Source organism: Dendroctonus ponderosae, unplaced genomic scaffold (genome assembly GCF_020466585.1).
Source record: "Dendroctonus ponderosae isolate FM_Combo_2020 unplaced genomic scaffold, Dpon_F_20191213v2 Dpon_F_20191213_10, whole genome shotgun sequence".
Classification (NCBI taxonomy): domain Eukaryota; kingdom Metazoa; phylum Arthropoda; class Insecta; order Coleoptera; family Curculionidae; genus Dendroctonus; species Dendroctonus ponderosae.
This window is the reverse complement of record NW_026017111.1, coordinates 3,865,282-3,885,921: the sequence shown is the minus strand read 5'-3', so window position 1 is coordinate 3,885,921 and position 20,640 is coordinate 3,865,282. Positions and strand designations below refer to the sequence as shown.

At 38.2% G+C, this 20,640-nt stretch overlaps 4 protein-coding genes across 9 annotated transcripts in view; 2 read left to right on the top strand and 2 right to left on the bottom strand.

Moving 5' to 3' along the window:
- The window catches only part of LOC109546966 (steroid hormone receptor ERR2), an 11,936-nt gene extending 4,156 nt beyond the window's left edge, over window positions 1-7,780 (bottom strand). The window contains exon 1 of one of the 4 annotated variants that reach the window (XM_019918155.2): window positions 7,566-7,780. Coding sequence is in view for 2 of the 4 variants with exons in the window: in XM_019918152.2 (XP_019773711.2) it covers window positions 3,265-3,288 (24 nt within the window). In the remaining 2 variants the exon portion in view is untranslated. Of the gene's footprint in view, window positions 1-3,264; window positions 3,620-7,565 lie in introns of those variants that run through there. The other 3 variants (XM_019918152.2, XM_048662306.1, XM_019918157.2) reach the window with 3 other exon arrangements.
- Window positions 7,781-8,238: 458 nt separating this feature from the next.
- On the top strand, window positions 8,239-10,230 carry LOC109546965 (ubiquitin carboxyl-terminal hydrolase calypso). Of its 2 annotated transcripts, none has more exons than XM_019918151.2 (4): window positions 8,239-8,859; window positions 8,924-9,574; window positions 9,623-9,861; window positions 9,918-10,230. In XM_019918151.2, exons 1-4 carry the CDS (start codon window positions 8,340-8,342, stop codon window positions 10,071-10,073), a joined length of 1,566 nt encoding a protein of 521 aa, XP_019773710.2. In that variant the 5' UTR covers window positions 8,239-8,339; the 3' UTR covers window positions 10,074-10,230. The 2 variants fall into 2 exon arrangements, with proteins under 2 accessions (XP_019773710.2, XP_019773709.2); XM_019918150.2 differs by having other exon boundaries at window positions 8,240-8,859; window positions 9,914-10,230.
- On the bottom strand, window positions 10,140-12,790 carry LOC109546967 (nucleoporin AMO1). 2 transcript variants are annotated; one of them, XM_019918158.2, is made up of 3 exons: window positions 12,572-12,790; window positions 11,246-11,532; window positions 10,140-11,192 (listed from the first exon to the last, which is right to left on the bottom strand). In XM_019918158.2, the coding sequence occupies exons 1-3, from the start codon at window positions 12,645-12,647 to the stop codon at window positions 10,386-10,388; spliced, it is 1,170 nt and encodes a 389-aa protein (XP_019773717.2). In that variant the 5' UTR covers window positions 12,648-12,790; the 3' UTR covers window positions 10,140-10,385. The 2 variants fall into 2 exon arrangements, with proteins under 2 accessions (XP_019773717.2, XP_048518264.1); XM_048662307.1 differs by lacking the exon at window positions 12,572-12,790 and adding an exon at window positions 12,080-12,203.
- A 1,365-nt stretch (window positions 12,791-14,155) lies between these two features.
- Window positions 14,156-20,640, top strand: part of LOC109546959 (sodium-dependent noradrenaline transporter) — a 13,477-nt gene continuing 6,992 nt past the window's right edge. Inside the window, exons 1-2 of the mRNA XM_048661930.1 lie at window positions 14,156-14,566; window positions 15,407-15,565. Of these exons, the coding sequence (XP_048517887.1) occupies window positions 14,350-14,566; window positions 15,407-15,565 (376 nt within the window). The 5' untranslated portion in view covers window positions 14,156-14,349. The remainder of the gene's footprint in view (window positions 14,567-15,406; window positions 15,566-20,640) is intronic.

The following is a 20,640-nucleotide window of genomic DNA, read 5'->3' as shown; positions in this document are numbered from 1 at the left end:
ATATGAAAGTAAAAAAATGGCTAAATCGCCTAAAAATTAGAAAACTTAAAAAATTCATGTAATTTAAACCACGTCTGCAAATGAAAGCAAATTGCAAACAAATTTTAACTGAAGCTTCCTTTATCGAATGTTAAAACCCGGACCCTCATACTTGTCCCCAATCTTGAGTAAGGGGCTCTTAATGTGAAAGTACAAAACTGACCAAATCGCCTAAGAATTAGGAAATTTTAAAAATTCATGTAATTTAAAACACTTTTGCGACGGAAGTCGAATTGAAATCAAATCTTAAGTGAAACTTCCTTTATTGAATGTTGAAACCCGCACCTTCAGACTTGTCCTCAACTTTGAGTAAAGCGCTCCAGAAGATGAAAGTGCAAAAACGGCAAAATGACGTAAGAATTAGGAAACTTTAAAAATTCATGTAATTTAAACCACTTTTGCTAATAGAGGCAAATTCACATCGAATCGTGAAGCTTTACTTATCGACTGTTGAAGCCCCCATACTCATATTTGTACTCAGCTTTGAGTAATGAGCTCCAAAGGATGAAAGTGCAAAAACGGCAAAATGGCCTAAGAATTAGAAAACTTTAAAAATTCATGTAATTAAAACCACTTTTGCGAATAGAGGCAAATTGACGCCGACACGTAAATGAAGCTTCCTTTATCGAATTTTGAAACCCACACCCTCATCCTTGTCCTCAACTTTGAGTAACGAGCTCCAGAATAGGTATGAAAGTCCAAAAATGGCAAAATCGCCTAAGAATGAGAAAACTTTAAAAATTAATTTAATGCAAACCACTTTTGCGAATGAAGGCAAATTGCCACCCAATTTTTATTGAAGCTTCCTTTACCGTTTGTTACAAGCTTCGGTTCTCATATTTGACATCAACTTGGAGTAATGGGCTGTAGAGCATAAAAGTGGAAGAACGGTACAATCGCCTAAAGATTCGGAAAATTCGTCAACTCATAAAAATAACCTTTTTGTTTAGAATTTAACCAGATTTACATCAAGTTTTAATTGAAGCTTCCTTTATCGACTGTTGAACTCCGCATCCAGGCGTCAGTCCTGGATATCGAGAAACGAGCTCTAGAGGATGAGAGTGAAAAAAATGGTCAAATCGCCGAAGCTCTACTTTGCCAACTTATTGTAGAATATTAATTGGGGAATCAATGATATCGTAAGTCGCGCAGTTACTAATTTATCAATAAAACATTGCATAAGAAAAAAACATGTTTTTTTCATCAATATCAAAAAACACGGAATTACGCCAAAAACTTAACTATGAAATTAATGCTGTGCGTCACGTTCCACTCTGCCACTTAAAACTGGTTTTTTTTACGAAATAATCCGTTCTAATTATTGACAAGGGAAAAAAGTTGATTGTGGTATTTGAAAAATTTACATAAATTAAAAAACGGATAAATTCTTATTGCGTTTTTTAAATTTTCATTACTTACTATTCTCAAGACTGCGTCTGACTGCTAATAACTCACGGATTAAATGTAAATTAAAAGTCTTAGTTTGCAAAATTCTCCTAAAATTCTGTAGGTTTCACTACCATAAAGCGTCTGAGAAACTTGAGAAACTATAAGGAAAAAATATTAAATAGACCTTATCTTGGTTTATTGCCCAATACCCAAGAGTAGAAATGATAAATTTTAATCGAAATTGTATAAAAATTAATATTTTTAATTAGATGGTGTAATACTGCAATGGAACTACTATAAATAGTGATGATAAGTGGGGCTAAATTGATTTGTGAGTCAAATAAATGGCACAGAGATAAAGCGTTTCATCGGCTTCCTAAATGTTCAGCTGAGATTAATTAACAAATTGATTGTCCATTTTTTTCAATCAAATATAAAAAACGCACAAGCATTTCAACACTGAAAACCTTATTTTAAATGCAGTTATTTATGAAAAACATTGCCGAAAATTAGGTATTTTTTGGTGGCATCACGTCGAACATTTTCTTTTTGGCTGCCAAATCATGCAAGTAAAAGGTTGCCAACCAAACAGTTCATTCCTATTGGTTTCGGTTTTTCAAACAAACAAAATAGTACGAATGTTAATAATATCCCCACTTCGGTAAACATCCAGTTGATAACAATTCGCTTCACTTGACTTAAATTCTTCTAATTAGACGATTTAACAGCATTTTCGAAAATTATCTGAGATAATAAAACAGCGTCCACCGTTATCAGCTATTTTAAATTAACGGGTCAACGGTAATTATTCTTAAAATTATCATTTCAGCCCTGAACTGTGATGTCAAAGAAACCAACAATGGCTACATTCAATAGCATAAAGTATTCCTGATGTTTCGCTGGCAGAAGTGGCGAGTATCCTCAGAGTGGTGCTCTGCTGAGAAGATACAAGCCACTCCTGCTTGGGAAACGCCAGGAAAAATTTTCCCCATGGCCCAAAACGCCGGAAAAGTCATCAGTTTCAAGCAATAGCTGCGATCAGCTTCATTATTTACTGGCACAGTGTTTAAGACATATTGACATAAATGTAAAATTCACTCGGCATTCCCAATACTGTTTGAAAGTTTCCGGATTAGCCCGCGATTGCTCGTATAGTAGGCCCTTTTTTGACAGCGCCATGTAAATGATAGGCAAACTGGCAGGCCTATAAGCGCTAAATCGCCGGTTATACGTGTCAATTTACTCAATGTTTTTCGGCAATTAGGGTCGCATCTCTGAAGAGTCAAGTCACTCGTGCTTGCAAAACGTCAGGAAAATAAATATCTATTCACTCACTATAAGAGTGAAAGTGGCAAGAGTATCCGAGGGTCAGATTCGACTTGGTTGATTGCGAAAAGATAAGTCAGGGGTTATCCAGTTTTTCTTGTGGATTAGAGGGCTTTAGGAAAAAAAACTAAACAGTGACAGCGCATGATTTTGATTAGCGCTTGAAAGTGGCGACTTAAAAAAAATATATAAGCACTTTAGAGAAAAAACAATGTTTTGGCAAAACAAATTGCTTATGAAAATATGAACAGGAAATGTTTCCAAAAACAAAAATACCCACTTTTGCCGAAACCATCAAGATATGTACGAAAAAGAAAAAGTTACTTAAGATCTCTAAAACCCCATAAAATTTAATTTTGAGTTGAAAAGTTTCCTATATTTAACACACTTAAACATCCAGTAATTCACTCCATGTCTGATTAGCTTGATTGCAGAAAGTGTAGGCATCCACATGTTTGGCAACCGCCTCCGTTTTCAGCCAAAAAACTTATTACAAAAATGATGACATACCATGTTCCGCATCCAGCAATCCATATTTAGGTAAAACTGTGTGGAAAACAGAACAACTGAAGCGTTAATTAGCGTATCATGAAGCACTTTGATAGCGGCACAAATCAGAAGTGTATTCCGTCACAGAACTCGAACATTTTGCTGAGAAAATCGAATTGAAAGAAACCGACACAAATTTGCGTTCAACTGCCAACTACCAAATATTTACCGAAACTGAAGAATCATTCGGCTTTGGGATGCAGATTGGTGTGGGCTCCGACCAGCCAGAATAGAAACCGATTAACCCATATGGTGGCTGTGGACTCCAGCCAGTCAGGATTCAGTTGGATTTCCGATTTTATAAACATTTACTATTTTTGTGCATTTTTCGATTGGCATTGGCGTGCTGAACGGCTCGATCATGTCGTTCAAAACTAGCGCATCCACAGGACCGGAATTTACCACAAAATTTACACAAATCTATTTCTTATTTTGCAAATTTTACTGATGGATTTTAGGAAAAGCAAAAATATTGAGCTGCAATGAGTAAAGCGTGCAAACACATACACTGTTATTGAATTTATATCGAAGTATTTTACGAATATCTGAGGTTTTTTGGGAGAATTACGTTTCTTGGTACTCACTAAATATCCAAAAAAAAATGAATGGTTATATTTATATTTGGGGCGCAATTATGCAGTTCGTTCATGCAACATTAATTTTTATCAGCTTGCTTCACCCAATCTACTAACTTCGTCTATTAGTATTGTAGGTATATTAATTCTTCAGCAATAATTATTTTAGCTACCATCCCATTGCTGCTGATAGCAATTCAGACGCTTCATTTGATCGCTTGCAAAAAATGTGATGAATTAACATACTGGTGAGGTAACGAATTAGCCAAACGAAAGATGCTAAGCTCCGTTCCTGAAGCGTCAGCGCATAAATGCACATAATTGCATTGATAAACGTAATAGCTCGAATGGATGGATGGCTGGAACGTGCACATCTCGCTATAGAAATTTCGCATTTTAATTTATTATAATTATTCATGGCCTATACCAACTTTGTTGTCTGCCTTGAAGCGCGCAAAAGGTGGGCTGGTAGGTAGTTACCGAGGTTCAATGTCAAGGCCACATCAAATTGCACCAGCAAGCTACTGGTGGGCAACCTTGAAGCAAATCGTGCTTGAAACATGTTCAACAATTTGTTGGAAAATTCACTGCTGATGACCAGTTTCCGGAATATTTCTCATGAAAAGACCAACAGCTTTCACCAGAGAAAAAAAGACGCAGTTGCTCTAACAACACAACAAACACCTTCTTTCATGTTGAATGCATTCCAAATGTGTTCCACTGCATAGATTTGCTCATTAAGCGTCGATAAAGTTTGGAAAACGTATTTTTGGGAGAATGACCGGATTTGCAGCTCGATCTTCGGCGCTTTATAAAAAATCAGCCTTCGCTTCGATCTGTATCAAATTTTCATCATTTATTCCTTTAAGTCTTCTTACAGTCGCCTTATAGATTTCAAATTCTCAATTGCTTTGGTTTGTATACGCTAAATTAAAAACGAGCATCTTTAGGAGATAAAAAAAAGGTTGTGAAGACTCGCCGTTATCTTGAATTGTCGCATTTTGCGTGAAAACTAGAAACATTTTTCGAATCATTTTTGGTCTAAAAAGTACACAATTTAAACCTTTATATTGCAATGAAAAGCAGACTTTTATAGCTCTACCGGTTCTCTAAATACGAGCCAACGAATAAGAGCGTTTCTGAAGTTTCGCAGTTATCTTGAATTGTCGCATTTTGCGTGAAAACTAGAAACATTTTTCGAATCATTTTTGGTCTAAAAAGTACACAATTTAAACCTCTATATCGCAATGAAAACCAGACTTTCATAGCTCAACCGGTTGTCTAAATACGAGCCAACAAATAAGAGCGTTTATGAAGACTCGCAGTTATCTTGAATTTTCACATTTTTCCAATTATTTTGGTCTAAAAAAGTATACAATTTAAACCTCTATATCGCAGTGAAAACCAGACTTTCATAGCTCAACCGGTTGTCTAAATACGAGCCAACGAATAAGAGCGTTTATGAAGACTCGCAGTTATCTTGAATTTTCACATTTTGCGTGAAAACTAGAATCAGTTATCGAATTATTTTTGGTCTAGAAAAGTACACAAATTTAAACCTCTATATTGCAATGAAAAGCAGACTTTCATAGATCAACCGGTTGTCTAAATACGAGCCAACGAATAAGAGCGTTTCTGAAGTTTCGCAATTATCTTGAATTTTCACATTTTGCGTGAAGACTAGAAACATTTTTCGAATTATTTTTGGTCTAAAAAAGTACACAATTTAAACCTTTATATTGCAATGAAAAGCACTTTTATAGCTCTACCGGTTCTCTAACTACGAGCCAACGAATAAGAGCGTTTCTGAAGTTTCGCAGTTATCTTGAATTTTCACATTTTTCGAATTATTTTTGGTCTAAAAAAGTACACAATTTAAACCTCTATATTGCAATGAAAACCAGACTTTTATAGCTCAACCGGTTGTCTGAATACGAGCCAACAAATAAGAGCGTTTATGAAGACTCGCAGTAATCTTGAATTTTCACACTTTGCGTGAAAACTAGAAACTTTTTTCCAATTATTTTGGTCTAAAAAAGTACACAATTTAAACCTCTATATCGCAATGAAAACCAGACTTTTATAGCTCAACCTGTTGTCTAAATATGAGCCAACAAATAAGAGCGTTTATGAAGACTCGCAGTTATCTTGAATTTTCACATTTTGCGTGAAAACTAGAAACATTTTTCGAATTATTTTGGTCTAAAAAAGTATACAATTTAAACTTCTATATCGCAGTGAAAACAAAACTTTCATAGCCCAACCGGTTGCCTAAATACGAGCCAACGAATAAGAGCGTTTGTAAAGTTTTGCAGTTATTTTGAATTTTCAGATTTTGCGTGAAAACTAGAAACATTTTTCCAATTATTTTGGTCTAAAAAAGTATACAATTTAAACCTCTATATCGCACTGAAAACCAGACTTTCATAGCTCAACCGGTTGTCTAAATACGAGCCAACGAATAAGAGCGTTTCTGAAGTTTTGCAGTTATTTTGAATTTTCAGATTTTGCGTGAAAACTAGAAACATTTTTCCAATTATTTTGGTCTAAAAAAGTGCACAATTTAAACCTCTATATCGCAGTGAAAACCAGACTTTTATAGCTCAACCGGTTGTCTAAATACGAGCCAACGAATAAGAGCGTTTCTGAAGACTCGCAGTTATCTTGAATTTTTACATTTTGCGTACAAAACTAGAAATATTTCTATTTCTAGAATATATATAAAATAATATTTGGCATAAAAGGTATGCAATTTGACGCACTTCTCGTAATCTCGTAATAGAAACAACAGTTTCGTAGCTCAACCGGTTCGTTAATTGTAAAAAGAGTCTCCTTAGAAGATCGAGCTGATTTGCAGGTCGATCTTCGGTGCTTTATCAAAATCACATTTGTGCATTAAAGGGTCTTCTATAAGTCTTATCGATCGTATTAGAACAGAACGCAACAGAATCAGAAGCGTCGCTCTTGAAGCTCAGTAAGAGTCGCTATAGTCGACATTTTTAAACATTAAACAGCCATGACTCAAAATTAACTCAAACTCACCCCGAAATTGCTACAAATGCTTGAAAACGCTCCGCTAAATTGCTACGAAAAACGCATTTGCACAAGCAATAGCCGACTAATTAAAAAAGTTGTTAGTAAACGGAGTGTCTATAAGGTGAGCGAACATATTGTTATTAAAACAGGAAATGCTTCAGCAATCGGAGGAAAATGGGCAAATAACGTCTCTCCTAAGTCGTAAATTGCCCTCTTCAATAAATAATCGCTGGAAACAACCGAAAAACTGGAAGCTGGAAAACATGCATTTCAAACTCCCGTTAATAACAACATTGGGACCCACCAAACTCAAAGTTTCAAGTGTTTGTTTATATTTTGTGCAACCATTTACGTTGTATTGTAAACAGAAATTACGAGATAGTTGTACGAATTTTACGGTAGTTTGATCAAATTACCCAAATGTTAATGAGGAGGAAACACATCCTTGGAAAAGCAGGCGAACAAACTTACTGAACAACTAACCAACTAGGAAAGAACTAAGCCCCATTTGTTAATACATAAAAAGGCACTAGATGAAATGGACATAACAAGGCAAAAAACACTTACTCTCACAGGTAAATGAACAGTGAATTCCAATGTAGAGAATAACACAAACGTTCTGGCACCGTCATTGAAACTTTCTCTACTTACCTAATAATCTTCAATGGTTACACTGCACAAATCACATGGTAATGTAGAGGAAAATGTGGCGAAAAGATGCACGAGAGTGTCAGTGGAAATTAACACCCCATTTTTCCAATATTCACTAATTTAGGGTTCAAAATAAAGGAAATAGTGAAGGCTTTCCCAGTGATTACGGCGCTCACAAATTTGACTTTGGCATCTCCGATTCTTCTTCTCCTCCCAATTTCTCATGCAAAGAGGACCATAACCCAGCATTTTCCCTTACATAACCTCGCAACTTTTCCAAAGAAAAAGCAGTTCTTGATGATTTCATCAGTTTTCTCTGGAGTTTTAACGCCAGAATTTTTCACAGCTTTTTTCAAAGAGTTGAAATAAACTCTCAAAGCTCTTTTAAAAGCACTATTAACTTTTCCAATGCCCAGGAAGAAGAAGTGAGTTGCATCGCCGCCAAGTCTTGCGGAGCGTGTCATATTGGCTTAGCCAAAAAACAGAGCTTTCGCCAAGAGAAACCGCAAAAACGCCCAATTTAAGCGCTTTATGACAAAGTAATGCAAAGCAGGAGGGTTTTGAAACCCCCTTTCCCTAGAAATTAAACACCGCTCCTGAGCAAAAGCGGCGAAATTGTCCTGGCCCCATAAACCATTTAGCGCACATTGGCACCGCCGCTGTCTAATGTCAAGCATGTAAACAAAAAAACATAAACAAACCCTGAGAAACCGCTCCTAAACAAAAATTGTGAAAAGTACACACATTACCTTGTTGCTAATGTAGGCCCAAGCCATGCCAGTGGATATCAAAGAACTCACCGAAGGATGGCTGGAGTTGGAAAGTGACCCGGGGCTTTTCACCCTCCTGTTGGAGGATTTTGGGGTAAAAGGGGTTCAAGTCGAAGAGATTTACGACCTAAACAAGCCCCTGGATAGCCAAGTGTACGGGTTCATATTCCTGTTCCGTTGGGTGGAGGAGCGCCGCTCCAGACGAAAAGTCGTCGAGCAAACTGAGACCTTTGTGAAGGATGAAGATGTTGTCAACAACATCTTTTTTGCCCAGCAAATGGTTCCGAACTCATGTGCCACTCATGCCTTGATCTCCATTCTGCTAAACTGTGCAAATATCCATCTGGGCGACACGTTGTTCAGGCTCAAAGCTCATACACATGGCATGTCGCCTGAGAATAAAGGCTGGGCTATTGGGAATACTCCAGAACTGGCTTGTGCCCATAATTCACATGCCATGCCGCAGGCCAAGAGACGGCTGGAAAAGAGCAGCAGTGTATCAACAGGCAGATTCACTGGACGAGGTTTGTGAAATGTGAATTTTCCAGCGAAAAGAGCGAAGAATAATCAGCACTGACTGTCTTTTAGGTGAGGCATTTCATTTTGTGAGCTTCGTACCAATAGGCGGTCGCCTTTACGAACTCGATGGTTTGAAGCCGTTCCCAATTGATCATGGGCCGTGCAGCGATCAGGATTGGACAGATAATTTCCGCAGCGTTATTCAGGACCGACTGGGAATCACTGCGGATGAATACAACGAGATCAGGTTCAATTTAATGGCAGTTGTTCCTGATAGACGGCTGGCTATTCAGCACAAGTTGAAAATGCTGAGGACCAACAAGCAGATTGTTCTGGATGCGTTGCAGCAGATCGTTAAAATCAAAGACAAGGGCGGAAAAACCGAGAATGTAAGCGATCCAGCCAAAAAAGCCGAAGAGGTGAAGATTGAAGATGAGGAACTGAAGCAGGAGATCAAGCAGCCGCTTGAAGAACCGGTAGCTGCCAGTAGCAGCAGCATGACGCTTTGTCCATTGGATTATTCAACTCCTCTGACTATTCAAACGTCGCCAGCGCCTAGTACTTCAGGAACGGACACGCCGTCCGATATTGGATCGAGTTCAGCTTTTAATTCGCCGACGCAAGGCTGGAACTGGACAAATGCGGCACAAAATAGCCCCAATTCAAGAGACTTAAAGCGGTTTGTTGTCCTGAGAATGGCCGAACAGGAAAAGAACAACGGTAAGTAACATTCATAATTAACGCAGCTGCTGATGGGTATGTTTGCAGCTTTGGAGGACAAGCTAAGTAAGAACATGGAGAAGAAATCGAGCAGCGGCGGAGTTCACGCCAGAGTGCACACAAGCGATGGAGATCCAGTTATAGCCGAGAAGAAGAACCAAGATATTTTAGAGCCGCACACTTTCGCTCCCAAGGACTTGCTGGCTCTGCTGCGCAACTTGGAAAACGAAATATGCGTTTGCGAGATGAGCCTCAAGGATGAAAACGATAAACAAAATAAATATAAAGTAGGTTCCATTAGTCCGGCTATTTGATAGGTAATTTTTTTATCAATTGCAGATAGACGATTGCAGAAGGACCCACAACTACGACGAGTTTATATGCACATTTCTGTCGATGCTGGCTGAGCAAGGCAAACTGGCCGATTTGGTGGAACAGAACCTTATACTGCCGAAGCGACCGAGCACGGGCATTCCAGTCCCGAAGAGTGTTAAAGTGAACAAAAAGGAAGTGAACAACCACACAAGAAAGAAGAAAAAGGGGCGAACCAAAGTAAAACGCCGAAGATAATTTATAGTCTTGTTCAAATAAGGTCTACTCATAAGAAATCATCTGGTTGAAATATTGTAACTGGCGAATAAAACTCCTTAATAGTTTCTACAGTAAACATTATTGCTATGTGTTCTGTGTTCAGCCGACCGTGTGTATAGAAGAAGAAAAATTTCAGTAATTAACTGACTTGCGATTGCTCTTAATAAAGAAAATCAACAAATATACATGCTAGATATCACATAAAAATCACACAAGTTGATCATCCAAAGCACATGTTATACGAGGGCGGTTTATCGGGGATGTTCATAATATCCAGCGCATCACTTGCAAACCAACCCTTCTCTTTCTCGCTCAATTCTGCAGGATCCGAATACAATTTAGCATCCAATGCAGGAGCGGAAACTCCCGCAGAATTTGTCGACTGAGGCTGCCCGAAAATGGAGGCAGAGTAATTGGCAGGGGGTGCATTCAAGGGAGTGCTTGAAGGGGCAGCCCCAAAGAGACTCTGCTGAGGCCCAGGGGCTGCAAACACATTCTGAGCCTGCTTTTGCTCCACTACTGCATTCTGAGCAAACACGTTCTGCGGGTTTTGGGTGGCTGTAGCGAAAATATTTCCTGATTGCTGCATAGGGTTTGCAAAAGGCTCAGCGGTTGGCGCAGAACTTGCGAACATATTCGATTGTTGCGGCACGTTTTGTCCTGTTGAAAATGACCCCGCCGCTCCAAATATGTTCGTTTGAGGAGACTGAGTGGCGAATATGTTTGTCGATGTTTGAGGCGCGCCGAAGGGGTTATTTGCGGGAGATGAGGCGAAGATATTTGCGGCAGGCTGTGGATTACTGCCGAAACTGTTAGTCGGTTGTCCAAATGAAGAGGCGAAAATGTTGGCAGGCTGCTGGATAGCACTGACTGTCGTTGAGATTGAGTTCTGCCCATACGTTCCACTACAGCTAGAAGGCGGACATTCGAACATGTTGTGGAGAATTGTCTTAACTTCCTCAGAAGGATTCTGCAGTGCGCGCACCTTCAGCAATGCAGTTTGGTAGAGCTGCTGCAACTGTTGCTTCTAAAACGCCGAAACAGTGAAATCCATCCACTTCCACGCACCGCTTTACTTACATATTGATCAACAGTCCCATTCCGAACGGCCTCGTAGTAGGCAAGGCGGATTTCTTCCTGGCTGTGGTCCTCAAACCCAGGAAACGCCGGTTTTTCTTTGAAGGGCGCAAATGTGGAGAACAGCCATTGTCCACCCTTTTCCGCTCCTGTTACTTCATGAACTGCAAACCGCAGGGCTGCCTGGAAGTTTTCTGGTCCTGTTTTCTGGGCAGCTGGTTGGGCATTAAACGTCGTTTGGCGAAGAATAGATGTGGACGGTTTGGTGCTCTCGTAGTTTGCATAGTTGCCTGCAATTGACGTGATTCAACAGCAGAAAACAAGGGCGAAATGCGGTAAAAGTTCAATAAACAAACACAGCGATCGGATAAGAATCGTGTTTGATTGCCATTTTCTCGGTCTCCAAACGCAAACAAAGCTAATGCGGTTGATTAGCGAACAACATGAAATCTCGCCTATGACTGATTCCAGAAAAGTGATCAATCAGCAATTTCCACTGGAAACTTCGCTGTTAATTCCACTACATCAAACCAAATTGCGTTTTCTCTCAGTATCGTGATTATTATATTTCGACTCAACTATTAAGGTCACGTAAACCCAGTCAAAGCAACTCTTTGTAATGAAATTAAGCTTTTTTTGCTGGCCTAAGTAGTGAAAAGTGCTGGTACTTAGAGAGTTTACAATTGAAAGGTTCATTTACACTATATTGCCTTGGATTCTGAACTTATGTTAATATTCCACTTGTGTACAGTGGGGTGTTCTCAGGCTTCGACACGCGTTAGTAAATATATGGAGAAATATAAATAAATAATTAAATTAAATTAATAGTATACATACTTGGGGCTTGATGCTGATTGCGACAATAAGTGCCGAATTTACAGGTGCCTCGCAGAAAGTATTGACACACCACCATGTTAATTAAACTAATTATAACACTGTTTGCTAATTATTGTTTTTGTCGAACATTGTTTAAATAAATTTAATCAAATTACGTTTTCGCTCAGTACCGTGATTATTATGTTTTGACTGAATTATTAAGGTCACGTAGATTTCTTTGCAGGTATTAAATTAGGAATTTTACCTCAAACCCAGTCAAAGCAAGTCTTTGTAATGAAATTAAGCTATTTTTGCTGGCCAAAGTAGTGAAAAGTGCTGGTACTTAGAGAGTTTACAGTTGAAAGATTCATTTACACTATTATTGCCTTGGATTCTGAACTTATGTTAATATTCCACTTGTGTACAGTGGTGCGTTCTCAGGCTTCGACACACGTTAGTAAATATATGGGAAAATATAAATAAATAACTAAATTAAAGTAATAGTATACATACTTGGGGCTTGATGCTGATTGCGACAATAAGTGCCGAATTTACAGGTGCCTCGCAGAAAATATTGACACACCACCATGTTAAATACACTAATTAAAACACTGTTTGCTAATTATTATTTTTGTCGAACATTGTTTAAATAAATTTAAACAAATATAAACAAACTCACGGATGACACTATAGTAGGTTATGTGGTGGTTATGTGTCTAGTCCACAGACTACTAGTCAATGCCAAGACACTTCAGAAAACTGGTGCTACAGAATATACATGCGGCAACGTCGGTACACGGTCTTAGATAAAATACCAGACAGTAATTTTTCTGAACTCATTTTGCCTGTAATTTTGTTAGAGTTTTACATCCAATTTTTGGCACTTTTTGGGTTGCAAAATTATGCCGCTAATTTACCAATTTTGTTTTGGAAGAGATCATTTTTTTAAATTCATTCACAATGTTTTAGTGAAACGACCTCTTTGAAATTAAATGTAATATTCGATATGAATTTTCAGCGTTTTATTGCGCTGAACAACTAGATTGTTGAAGGAGCAACTGAACTGTTGTAAACCAAATCTCAGAAGAAAAAGACTTAAGTACTTAAAACTGTTTGATCTTATTTTATAGTCATATTTTTCTCAGGATTAACTTGGTTTCTTTAGTTTAATTAAATCGGTTCAAAAATAAATCCTCAAACTATTGACAAAAATCGTTTATGTCCATCCAGGCCATTTTAATAATCACTTCGCCTTGATTGCGATTGTTCGAATGATGCGATTCTGATCCAGAAGCGCGCGATTTCTTCGGCTCCAGATCTTGGTCCTCATGATCTCCCGGCGTCCTTTCGCGGTGCCACAACGCGTCGCGACGTGTTTGGTGCGACGTCGACATTCCTTCTCCCATGCAAACAGCGCGAATAACAAATTCATAAGCCGCCTGCACATTTTTCAGCCATAATCCATCCATACTAGATTTGGCCAGGATTTGATCGCGAAAGTTCACCAGTTGGCCCACTTCTGCCAACTTTGTTTAGTGTTGTCTTTGAAAAGTTCCGCAAACTTTCGCCTCGCACGGAAATTATTGCTTTGGATTGTTCCCGGCTGCTAACTGATGGTATTAGATGCTGATTGTGTGTTTTAAAACTTAAAAAAAAATTATTTACATTCAAATTTTGCATGATCCGTTGCACGTTTGCTAAGCAATGTAAAACAGGCGCGCCTGGCATTTTTGCTTTGCAGAAGTATAAAAACCTCTCCATTAAGAATCGCGTCCATTTGTCTAGTGCTTAAAAGAATAAAATGCGTCTGAAATCCCCAAGCCTTTGTTGCACCCACCATAATCGCCACCTGCATATGGACGCTTAGGATATTTTCCGTTTTTAAAAGGTTCGACTCAAGTACGTGAAAATGTGTTTATACTTTATCATGCACGGCCCTTTACGCTTTAAGCTTTAATCTGGCCTGGAAATTTTAAAACGCGCTGCATAATCCGACCTTTAGGCCGTAAAAAGGCGCGCATTATTAAAGTCTCGCTAACTAAATTTTTCATTAAACCAAGCGCGCTTTGAGTGAATTTTTATTGAAAATCTCCGCTTCTAATATGGGAATCAACAAAAGTTTTGTCCAAATACTCCCATAATCCAAGCAAATCATCAGCAATTAGCCAAAAACAATCCATTACTGAGCAATTCGTTAATGCGCTAAATTAGTAGGCGTCTTGAAGCCCCTGTCAGCAAAGCCAGTTTCAGTTATTAATCACTAATGTAGTTATTAAATAACGCTAAATACGATGTCGCACGTGTACGACAACATTCCATTAAAACCCTTTAAACGGGACAAACTGGCCGTCGAGCAGAAAAGTTCCTCGAGAATATCGACGATCCAGAACAATCTGAAGCAGGAGGATGAAAAGAAGAGAAAAGGTTCGGCGGATTTTCTGAAGAGCTGCAGCGCCCAAGTGCAGAAGAAAACCAAATCGAAGAGCATTTCCGAGATGTTTTTCAAAGGTAAATTTCATGAAAAAAATGTGGCGTTTAAACCCGGGGTGCAAATGGGCTCGTCCCAGCTTGTGTTGCAGGCAACACCAGCGTTTCTATTGGACCGTTTGAATGGCCACTGGGCGTGGAATGTTACAAAGTCTCTTTGCACCACGCTTATTTTCAATGCTGGTACTTTTATTCGAAAAACCCCGAAAAAACATTGTTCTCTAATGTGTCTATCGTATCTACTAGTAAAAAGTTCGCTTTAGACCGTCAGTATATAAGAAGCGTTATTATGTGACACTCGGTATATGTGTTGCATTTTGGTTGAAGCGCAATTTCCAGTTTAACACTTAAAAAGCATCGCTTAATCCAGTGGATACAATTAGGTCGATGTCGAATGAAATTTGAAAATGTTGCACCTCAAGCCCGCTTGCCTCGAAGTTACATTGCAAGTTAATTTCCAGCACTGGTAAAAACTCATCAAAATAAATGGAAAAAATCCTGGCTAATTCGCCTTTCCACGGTTTCCTTCCATTTCCCAGGCAATCGGACTAGTTTAGAGTGAAAAAGTCAGTGATGCGAGCGTGTAGTGGTTTTTCTGCTTAGAGGAGGCGCATTAAATTATTGTCATGTCCATATGGGATTGTTCTATTCGCAGTTTTTCTCTTTCACAATTTAGAACGACAATTGCAAGATTTTGGGGAAAAATGAAAATAAATAGTAGTAGGTTAATGATAATCACAAAACGCATTAAAGCCACTTTAAACACGCAAAGGCAGCAAACAAAGAGAAACAACATTTTTTCCGATTAAACCCGTTTTTTTAAGATATAAATTACGAGTTCTGACTGATTTTCATTTGCAGGTCAAAATGGAGTTTCTTCCGAAGATTTTGGCAGCAATGACACGATCTGCGCGGAGAAAAGCGACGAAGATCTGAAGAAAACGACAACGATTCATTCGACTCCCACTTCCACTTTGGATGATGGTTACGAGTCTTCCAACAGCACTCCATTGGTATCAGGTACGAATGCTTTCCTCTCAAAAAGATCCTGAAGAGTTTTAATTATAAAAATGCAACTAAAGAATACATTTGCGACTCTGTTTCGCCTGCAACAAAACAACTTTTTGCTTGCGTGTTACACAATGTAGAAGATCGCTCTTCGATGAGCCAAATCTAGTGGTTCGAACTATTAAACTTCGGATGCGGACACTTTATACTGATGGAACAATCAATTAGGTTTCAGCAGACTTTACAAACCCAAACAAAGTTCCACATAAGAATTAATACAATAAAAAAATGATCACTTGATGGCGCTAGAGATTTCCATTGTTTATTGAAATGAAGTTCGATTCCTCAATCCTCAAACCCGACATGAGGGCATAAGGGAGCGGAAAACCGAAGGGAATAACTTCGGGACGATATTGGAGGCCTGGAATGCGGTAATGTGCAGCCTGCTTGGCTTCAGGAACGGTCTGGAATGTGCCAGCCACCTATAATTGTTCCAAAGACGCAGAACCTGCCTCTAATGACTGTAGTGACCGGCCTTGTCGCTCCATTAAATTCGAGAGGATTGTAAATAAAAGGGAAAGTTATGGGCCAGTGTAAACAGCATGGGAATTTGTCTTTTTCTTCACCGGCTAATTGCCCGACTGGAGACGTTTCTCTAAAGTCTCGTTGGGAGTCAAGTTTCCCGGTACTTTTATTTTTCAAAACCCGCTGAAATTAATTGAAATCAGGTCCTTGTTATTCTGCACATTCCAAGAGCAATTAGTTCGCAACTTTAATTGCAATTGAGGGCCAAATCTCCTAATTAAGTTCCTCCAAATTGAATTAAGCAGTGAAGTCACGATAACACACCAGATGATTAGTTAAGTGCCCAATCAAACTTTCGCGTTGAGTAATGAAGTTTTAGAGTTGAACCTAATTTTATCTATCGAGCTCTAAACGAGAATTCCTCGGACTGCCACTGCTCCATTTTGTGTAACGTATTTTTATTATTTACCCTTTTTTACTGCATTTGATGATGCATTGCAAGGTTCTTTAGGTTCGCAGTGTTTAGAATACGAAGATTTTATACAACTTCGTACTATTTTTGGTTTGTGCCCAAACAGTCAAGCAAGATATCAGATCAAAATCTTCCAGAATGTCGTAAATGATAGTAGAAAAACTTACTTTTAGGGATAGAAGCTGAAAATAGGACTTGGGATTCGGTTCCTGGTTTCTGCTCAAAGATTTCGCAATTCTTCTGGATACGAGTTTTCGTTTTACCTTGCCGAATTTTTGAAAAATCCGCGTTGTCCAAATCGCTTCGATTTAGTATCTGAAAGAATCGTAAAAATTTCCAGAAATTTCCTACCTAAGTGAGGTTTTCCTCATCTGAAGCGGCAGACTTTGTCTTTCGAGAGATATTTTCGGCAGGCTTGAGAAATTTTTGGTTTTTCCTTGACGAATTTTTGAAAAATCCTTGTTGTCCAGCGACCAATCGCCTTGATTTCCCATCTAAAAAAATCCTGAAAATTCCCAGAAATTTCCTATTAAAGTGAGTTTTTCCTCACTTAAAGCAGCCGATTTTGTCTTTCGAGTGATACGACGGGCTGTAGTCAGGAATTTTCGGTTTTTTCTTGGCGAATTTTTGGAAAGTCCGCGTTGACCAACGACCAATCGCTTCGATTTAGTATCTGAAAAAATTCTGAAAATTCCCAGAAATTTCCGATTAAAGTGACGTTTTCCTCATTAGAAGCCGAAGATTTTCTCTTTCGAGTGATATTCTGAACAGGCTTAAGAAATTTTTGGTTTTTTCTTGACATTTTTTTAAAACCCGTCTATCGGCCCCAACGGCCAGTTGCTTCCGCTTAGTAACTTAAAACATGCTGGGAATTTCCATAAATTTCCTGTTCAACTACATTTTTCCTCACYTAAAGCAGCCGATTTTCTCTTTTGAGTGAGATTATGGGTCGCATTGRTKAATTTTTGGTTTTTCCGTGGCGAATTTTTCAAAAGTCCAGTCCGTCCAGCGATCAATCGCTTCAATTTAGTATCTGAAAAATCTTGAAAATTCCCAGAAATTAAATATTAAAGTGAAGTTTTCCTCATTAGAAGCCGAAGAGTTTCTCTTTCGAGTGATATTCTCGGCAGGCTTCAGAAAATTTTGGTTTTTCCTTGACGTTTTTTAAATATCCGTCTATCTGTTCCAACGGCCAATCACTTCCGCTTAGTAAGTTAAAACTTTCTGGGAATTCCCAAAAATTTCCTATTAAAGTGAAGTTTTCCTCATTAGAAGCCGACGATTTTATCTTTCGAGTGATGTTCTGGGCAGGCTTAAAAAAGTTTTGGCTTTTTCTTAACATTTTTTTAAAATCCATCTATATGCTCCACCGGCCAACCGCTTCCGCTCAGCAACTTAAAACATGCTGGGAATTCCCAGAAATTTCCTATTCAAGTGCGTTTCTCCTCACTTAAAGCAGCGGATTTTCTCTTTTGAGTGATATTATGGGTCGCATTGAGGAATTTTTGGTTTTTCCGTGGCGAATTTTTTTAAAATCCAGTCCGTCCAGCGACCAATCGCTTCAATTTAGTATCTGAAAAAATCCTAAAAATTTCCAGAAATTTCCTATTAAAGTAAGGTTTTCCTCATTAGATGCCGAAGATTTTCTCTTTCGAGTGATATTCTGATCAGTCTTAAACATTTTTTTGTTTTTTCTTGACATTTTTTAAAAATCCGTCTATCTGCTCCAACGGCCAGCCGCTTCCGCTTAGTAACTTAAAACATTCTGGGAATTTCCAGAAATTCCCAATTCAAGTGAGCTTTTCCTCACTTAAAGTAGCCGATTTTCTCTTTTTAAGTAATATTATGGGTCGCATTGAGGAATTTTTGGATTTTTCTTGGCGAATTTTTGAAAAATCCGCGTTTATCGACTCGCCTTGGTAACTGAAAAACTCCTGGATTTCTCCGAAAACTTCCTATAAAAGTGAGTGAGTGGAAAATCTCACTTACTTCTTTACTCTCTCAACACTTTACTGTTGCTTCCATACGGAGTTTTCAATAAATTTGCAATAAAAACAAACTCTAAACCGTTTTTGCTGCGAAAAACCGTTTTTCCATGCTACCATTAATAGGGAAAATTGCCTGTCGCTGCACAGCTATTAAATGAAATCGACTTGTAATTGTTTATAGCTCTCGGGTGTCACTCAGCTAACATCGTTATATTTAATAGCTATATTAGGCCGGGCAATCGTCGACTGAATGATGCCTGTTTTCGCGTGCTGTCGCTATTTAATCTCATGCTCGAACCGTGAAAACTTCAACTTTTTTACTGCTTTTGTTCATTGCTGATTGGGAACATTAATAAATTTTTAATTTCCTGCAGAATCTAAGCGAAACTCGAGAATCTTTGATACCATGATTGATAAATGAGGCTAAAGGTGAAACTAAACATTGTTCGCATCGAAAACCTTCTCACTAATCGATAAAATATTCACCCTCTGATAAATCCCGTTTTGTTTGCTTCTAAATGCCATTATTTAACCATATATTTCCGATTCATTCTCCACTGGCTTTGGATTCTGTTTTAAATAGCATCAAGCGCTTTACCGGTTAAACCGATTGCAATCGATCAATTCCGCATCGGTTTTTATTCATTTCATCAAAACGTACTTTTCCCCGAAAAAATCGCTGAACAAAGGCGGCTTTTGGGTGTTCCTTATCGATTCGAGTGGACACTTTAACACTCCATTAATGAACCGCACTGAATATTAGGAAAGCAATGTTCATAACGAGGTGCTCCGCTCAAATTGGAATTCCATAAACAGTTTCGAGGACTTTTAATAAAGGAGAATTTATCGATTCCTGTATCGCCCTCATTTCCAATACCTACGTCTTGCCGACTAATTGAATGCCACTCGTATTCTAATCGTCGTTTCCAGCCTGGAAAGCCCGAAAAATTATTAAGATGTTTGAAAATTCACCAGAGACAAAGTTGATGGAAAATTTTGATGATGGTGGTTTTAAAAGAGACGAAACCCATAACGTTTAACGTAAATAAAAGGATGCGAGTAACCTTCCATTCTCTCTCAGCTGCTACACGCCATTAACAACCGGTTTTGCATTTAATTCACTTACACTCAATCGGAGCCAAAGAACTGAGAATTCTAAGGCAAAATTCGGCAAATCTTTCAATAGCTGAGCCGAAATATCCAATCAACAGCGATAAAATTGACGATTTTCTGATAAAAACACCTTTATGAAGGACAGAGTCAATCGCCTTCCAAAGCATTAAAATTTAGTAAAATGTGTGTCGTACGCCAGGAAGTTATGAAACTTTGGAAATTGCACAAAACCCATATTACTGGTAAAGAGAGTAAAATGTAATGGATGAAAATGTTTTGCTTGTATTCAAAATCCGGCGAAAAAGTCCATTTGCTATCTTAAGCACAATTCATAAATATTTTTTTTATTTGTTCATAACTTAGGAGCATATGACCCACATTTTACAAAAAATTGAACTTGCGAAATGTTCGAAGATGTTTTCAGGAACAGTTTCTAATGCGGAAATAAAAAAAAAATGCTTATAAGAATGGTCCAAATATTGCTTCGTGTGTTCGCAATGGAAAAAATAAAATTTTTGAGGGGCGTCCCGGGCGCAGGGGGTTTTAGTTAAATATTGTGCTAATTGTTTTCGTTGAAGTATATTTGAAGCTTTAGGATCAAGTAGAATTAGGGTAACGTAAATGTTTCTCTGCAAAAAGAACACTTTCTTTTTTTAACAGTTTTTATTCCTATTCCATAACTTACATATTTTTATTTGCTCACAACTTAAGAATATATGACACACATTTTACTTTAATTTTGAAATATGCGGTATGTCCGAAGATATTTTGAGGAATTGTTCCTTCTATAGAATGAAAGAAAAAGTTCTCATAAACATGCCCCAAAATATCGAATGCACTTTGTGCATGGTACATTGTTTCATAAAAACTCATTTTTTCAGAAAACTGTTCACAGTTGAGTAAAACATTTTCTTTAAAGCAATTTCGCGCCGGGGGTTTTAATTAAATATTGTGCTAGTTGTTTTCGTTGAAGTATATTTGAAGCTTTA

Bases quoted from the DNA above. Each gene is read 5' to 3' on its own strand.
- LOC109546967 (XM_019918158.2), bottom strand. From the start codon at position 12,647: ATGGTGGTGTGTCAATATTTTCTGCGAGGCACCTGTAAATTCGGCACT. The intron at 11,533-12,571 runs GTATGTATACTA...CGTCAATTGCAG, and splicing joins CAATCAGCATCAAGCCCCAA to GCAACTATGCAAACTACGAG. The intron at 11,193-11,245 runs GTAAGTAAAGCG...TCGGCGTTTTAG, and splicing joins ATGGGACTGTTGATCAATAT to AAGCAACAGTTGCAGCAGCT.
- LOC109546965 (XM_019918150.2), top strand. From the start codon at position 8,340: ATGCCAGTGGATATCAAAGAACTCACCGAAGGATGGCTGGAGTTGGAA. The intron at 8,860-8,923 runs GTTTGTGAAATG...ACTGTCTTTTAG, and splicing joins AGGCAGATTCACTGGACGAG to GTGAGGCATTTCATTTTGTG. The intron at 9,575-9,622 runs GTAAGTAACATT...GTATGTTTGCAG, and splicing joins CGAACAGGAAAAGAACAACG to CTTTGGAGGACAAGCTAAGT.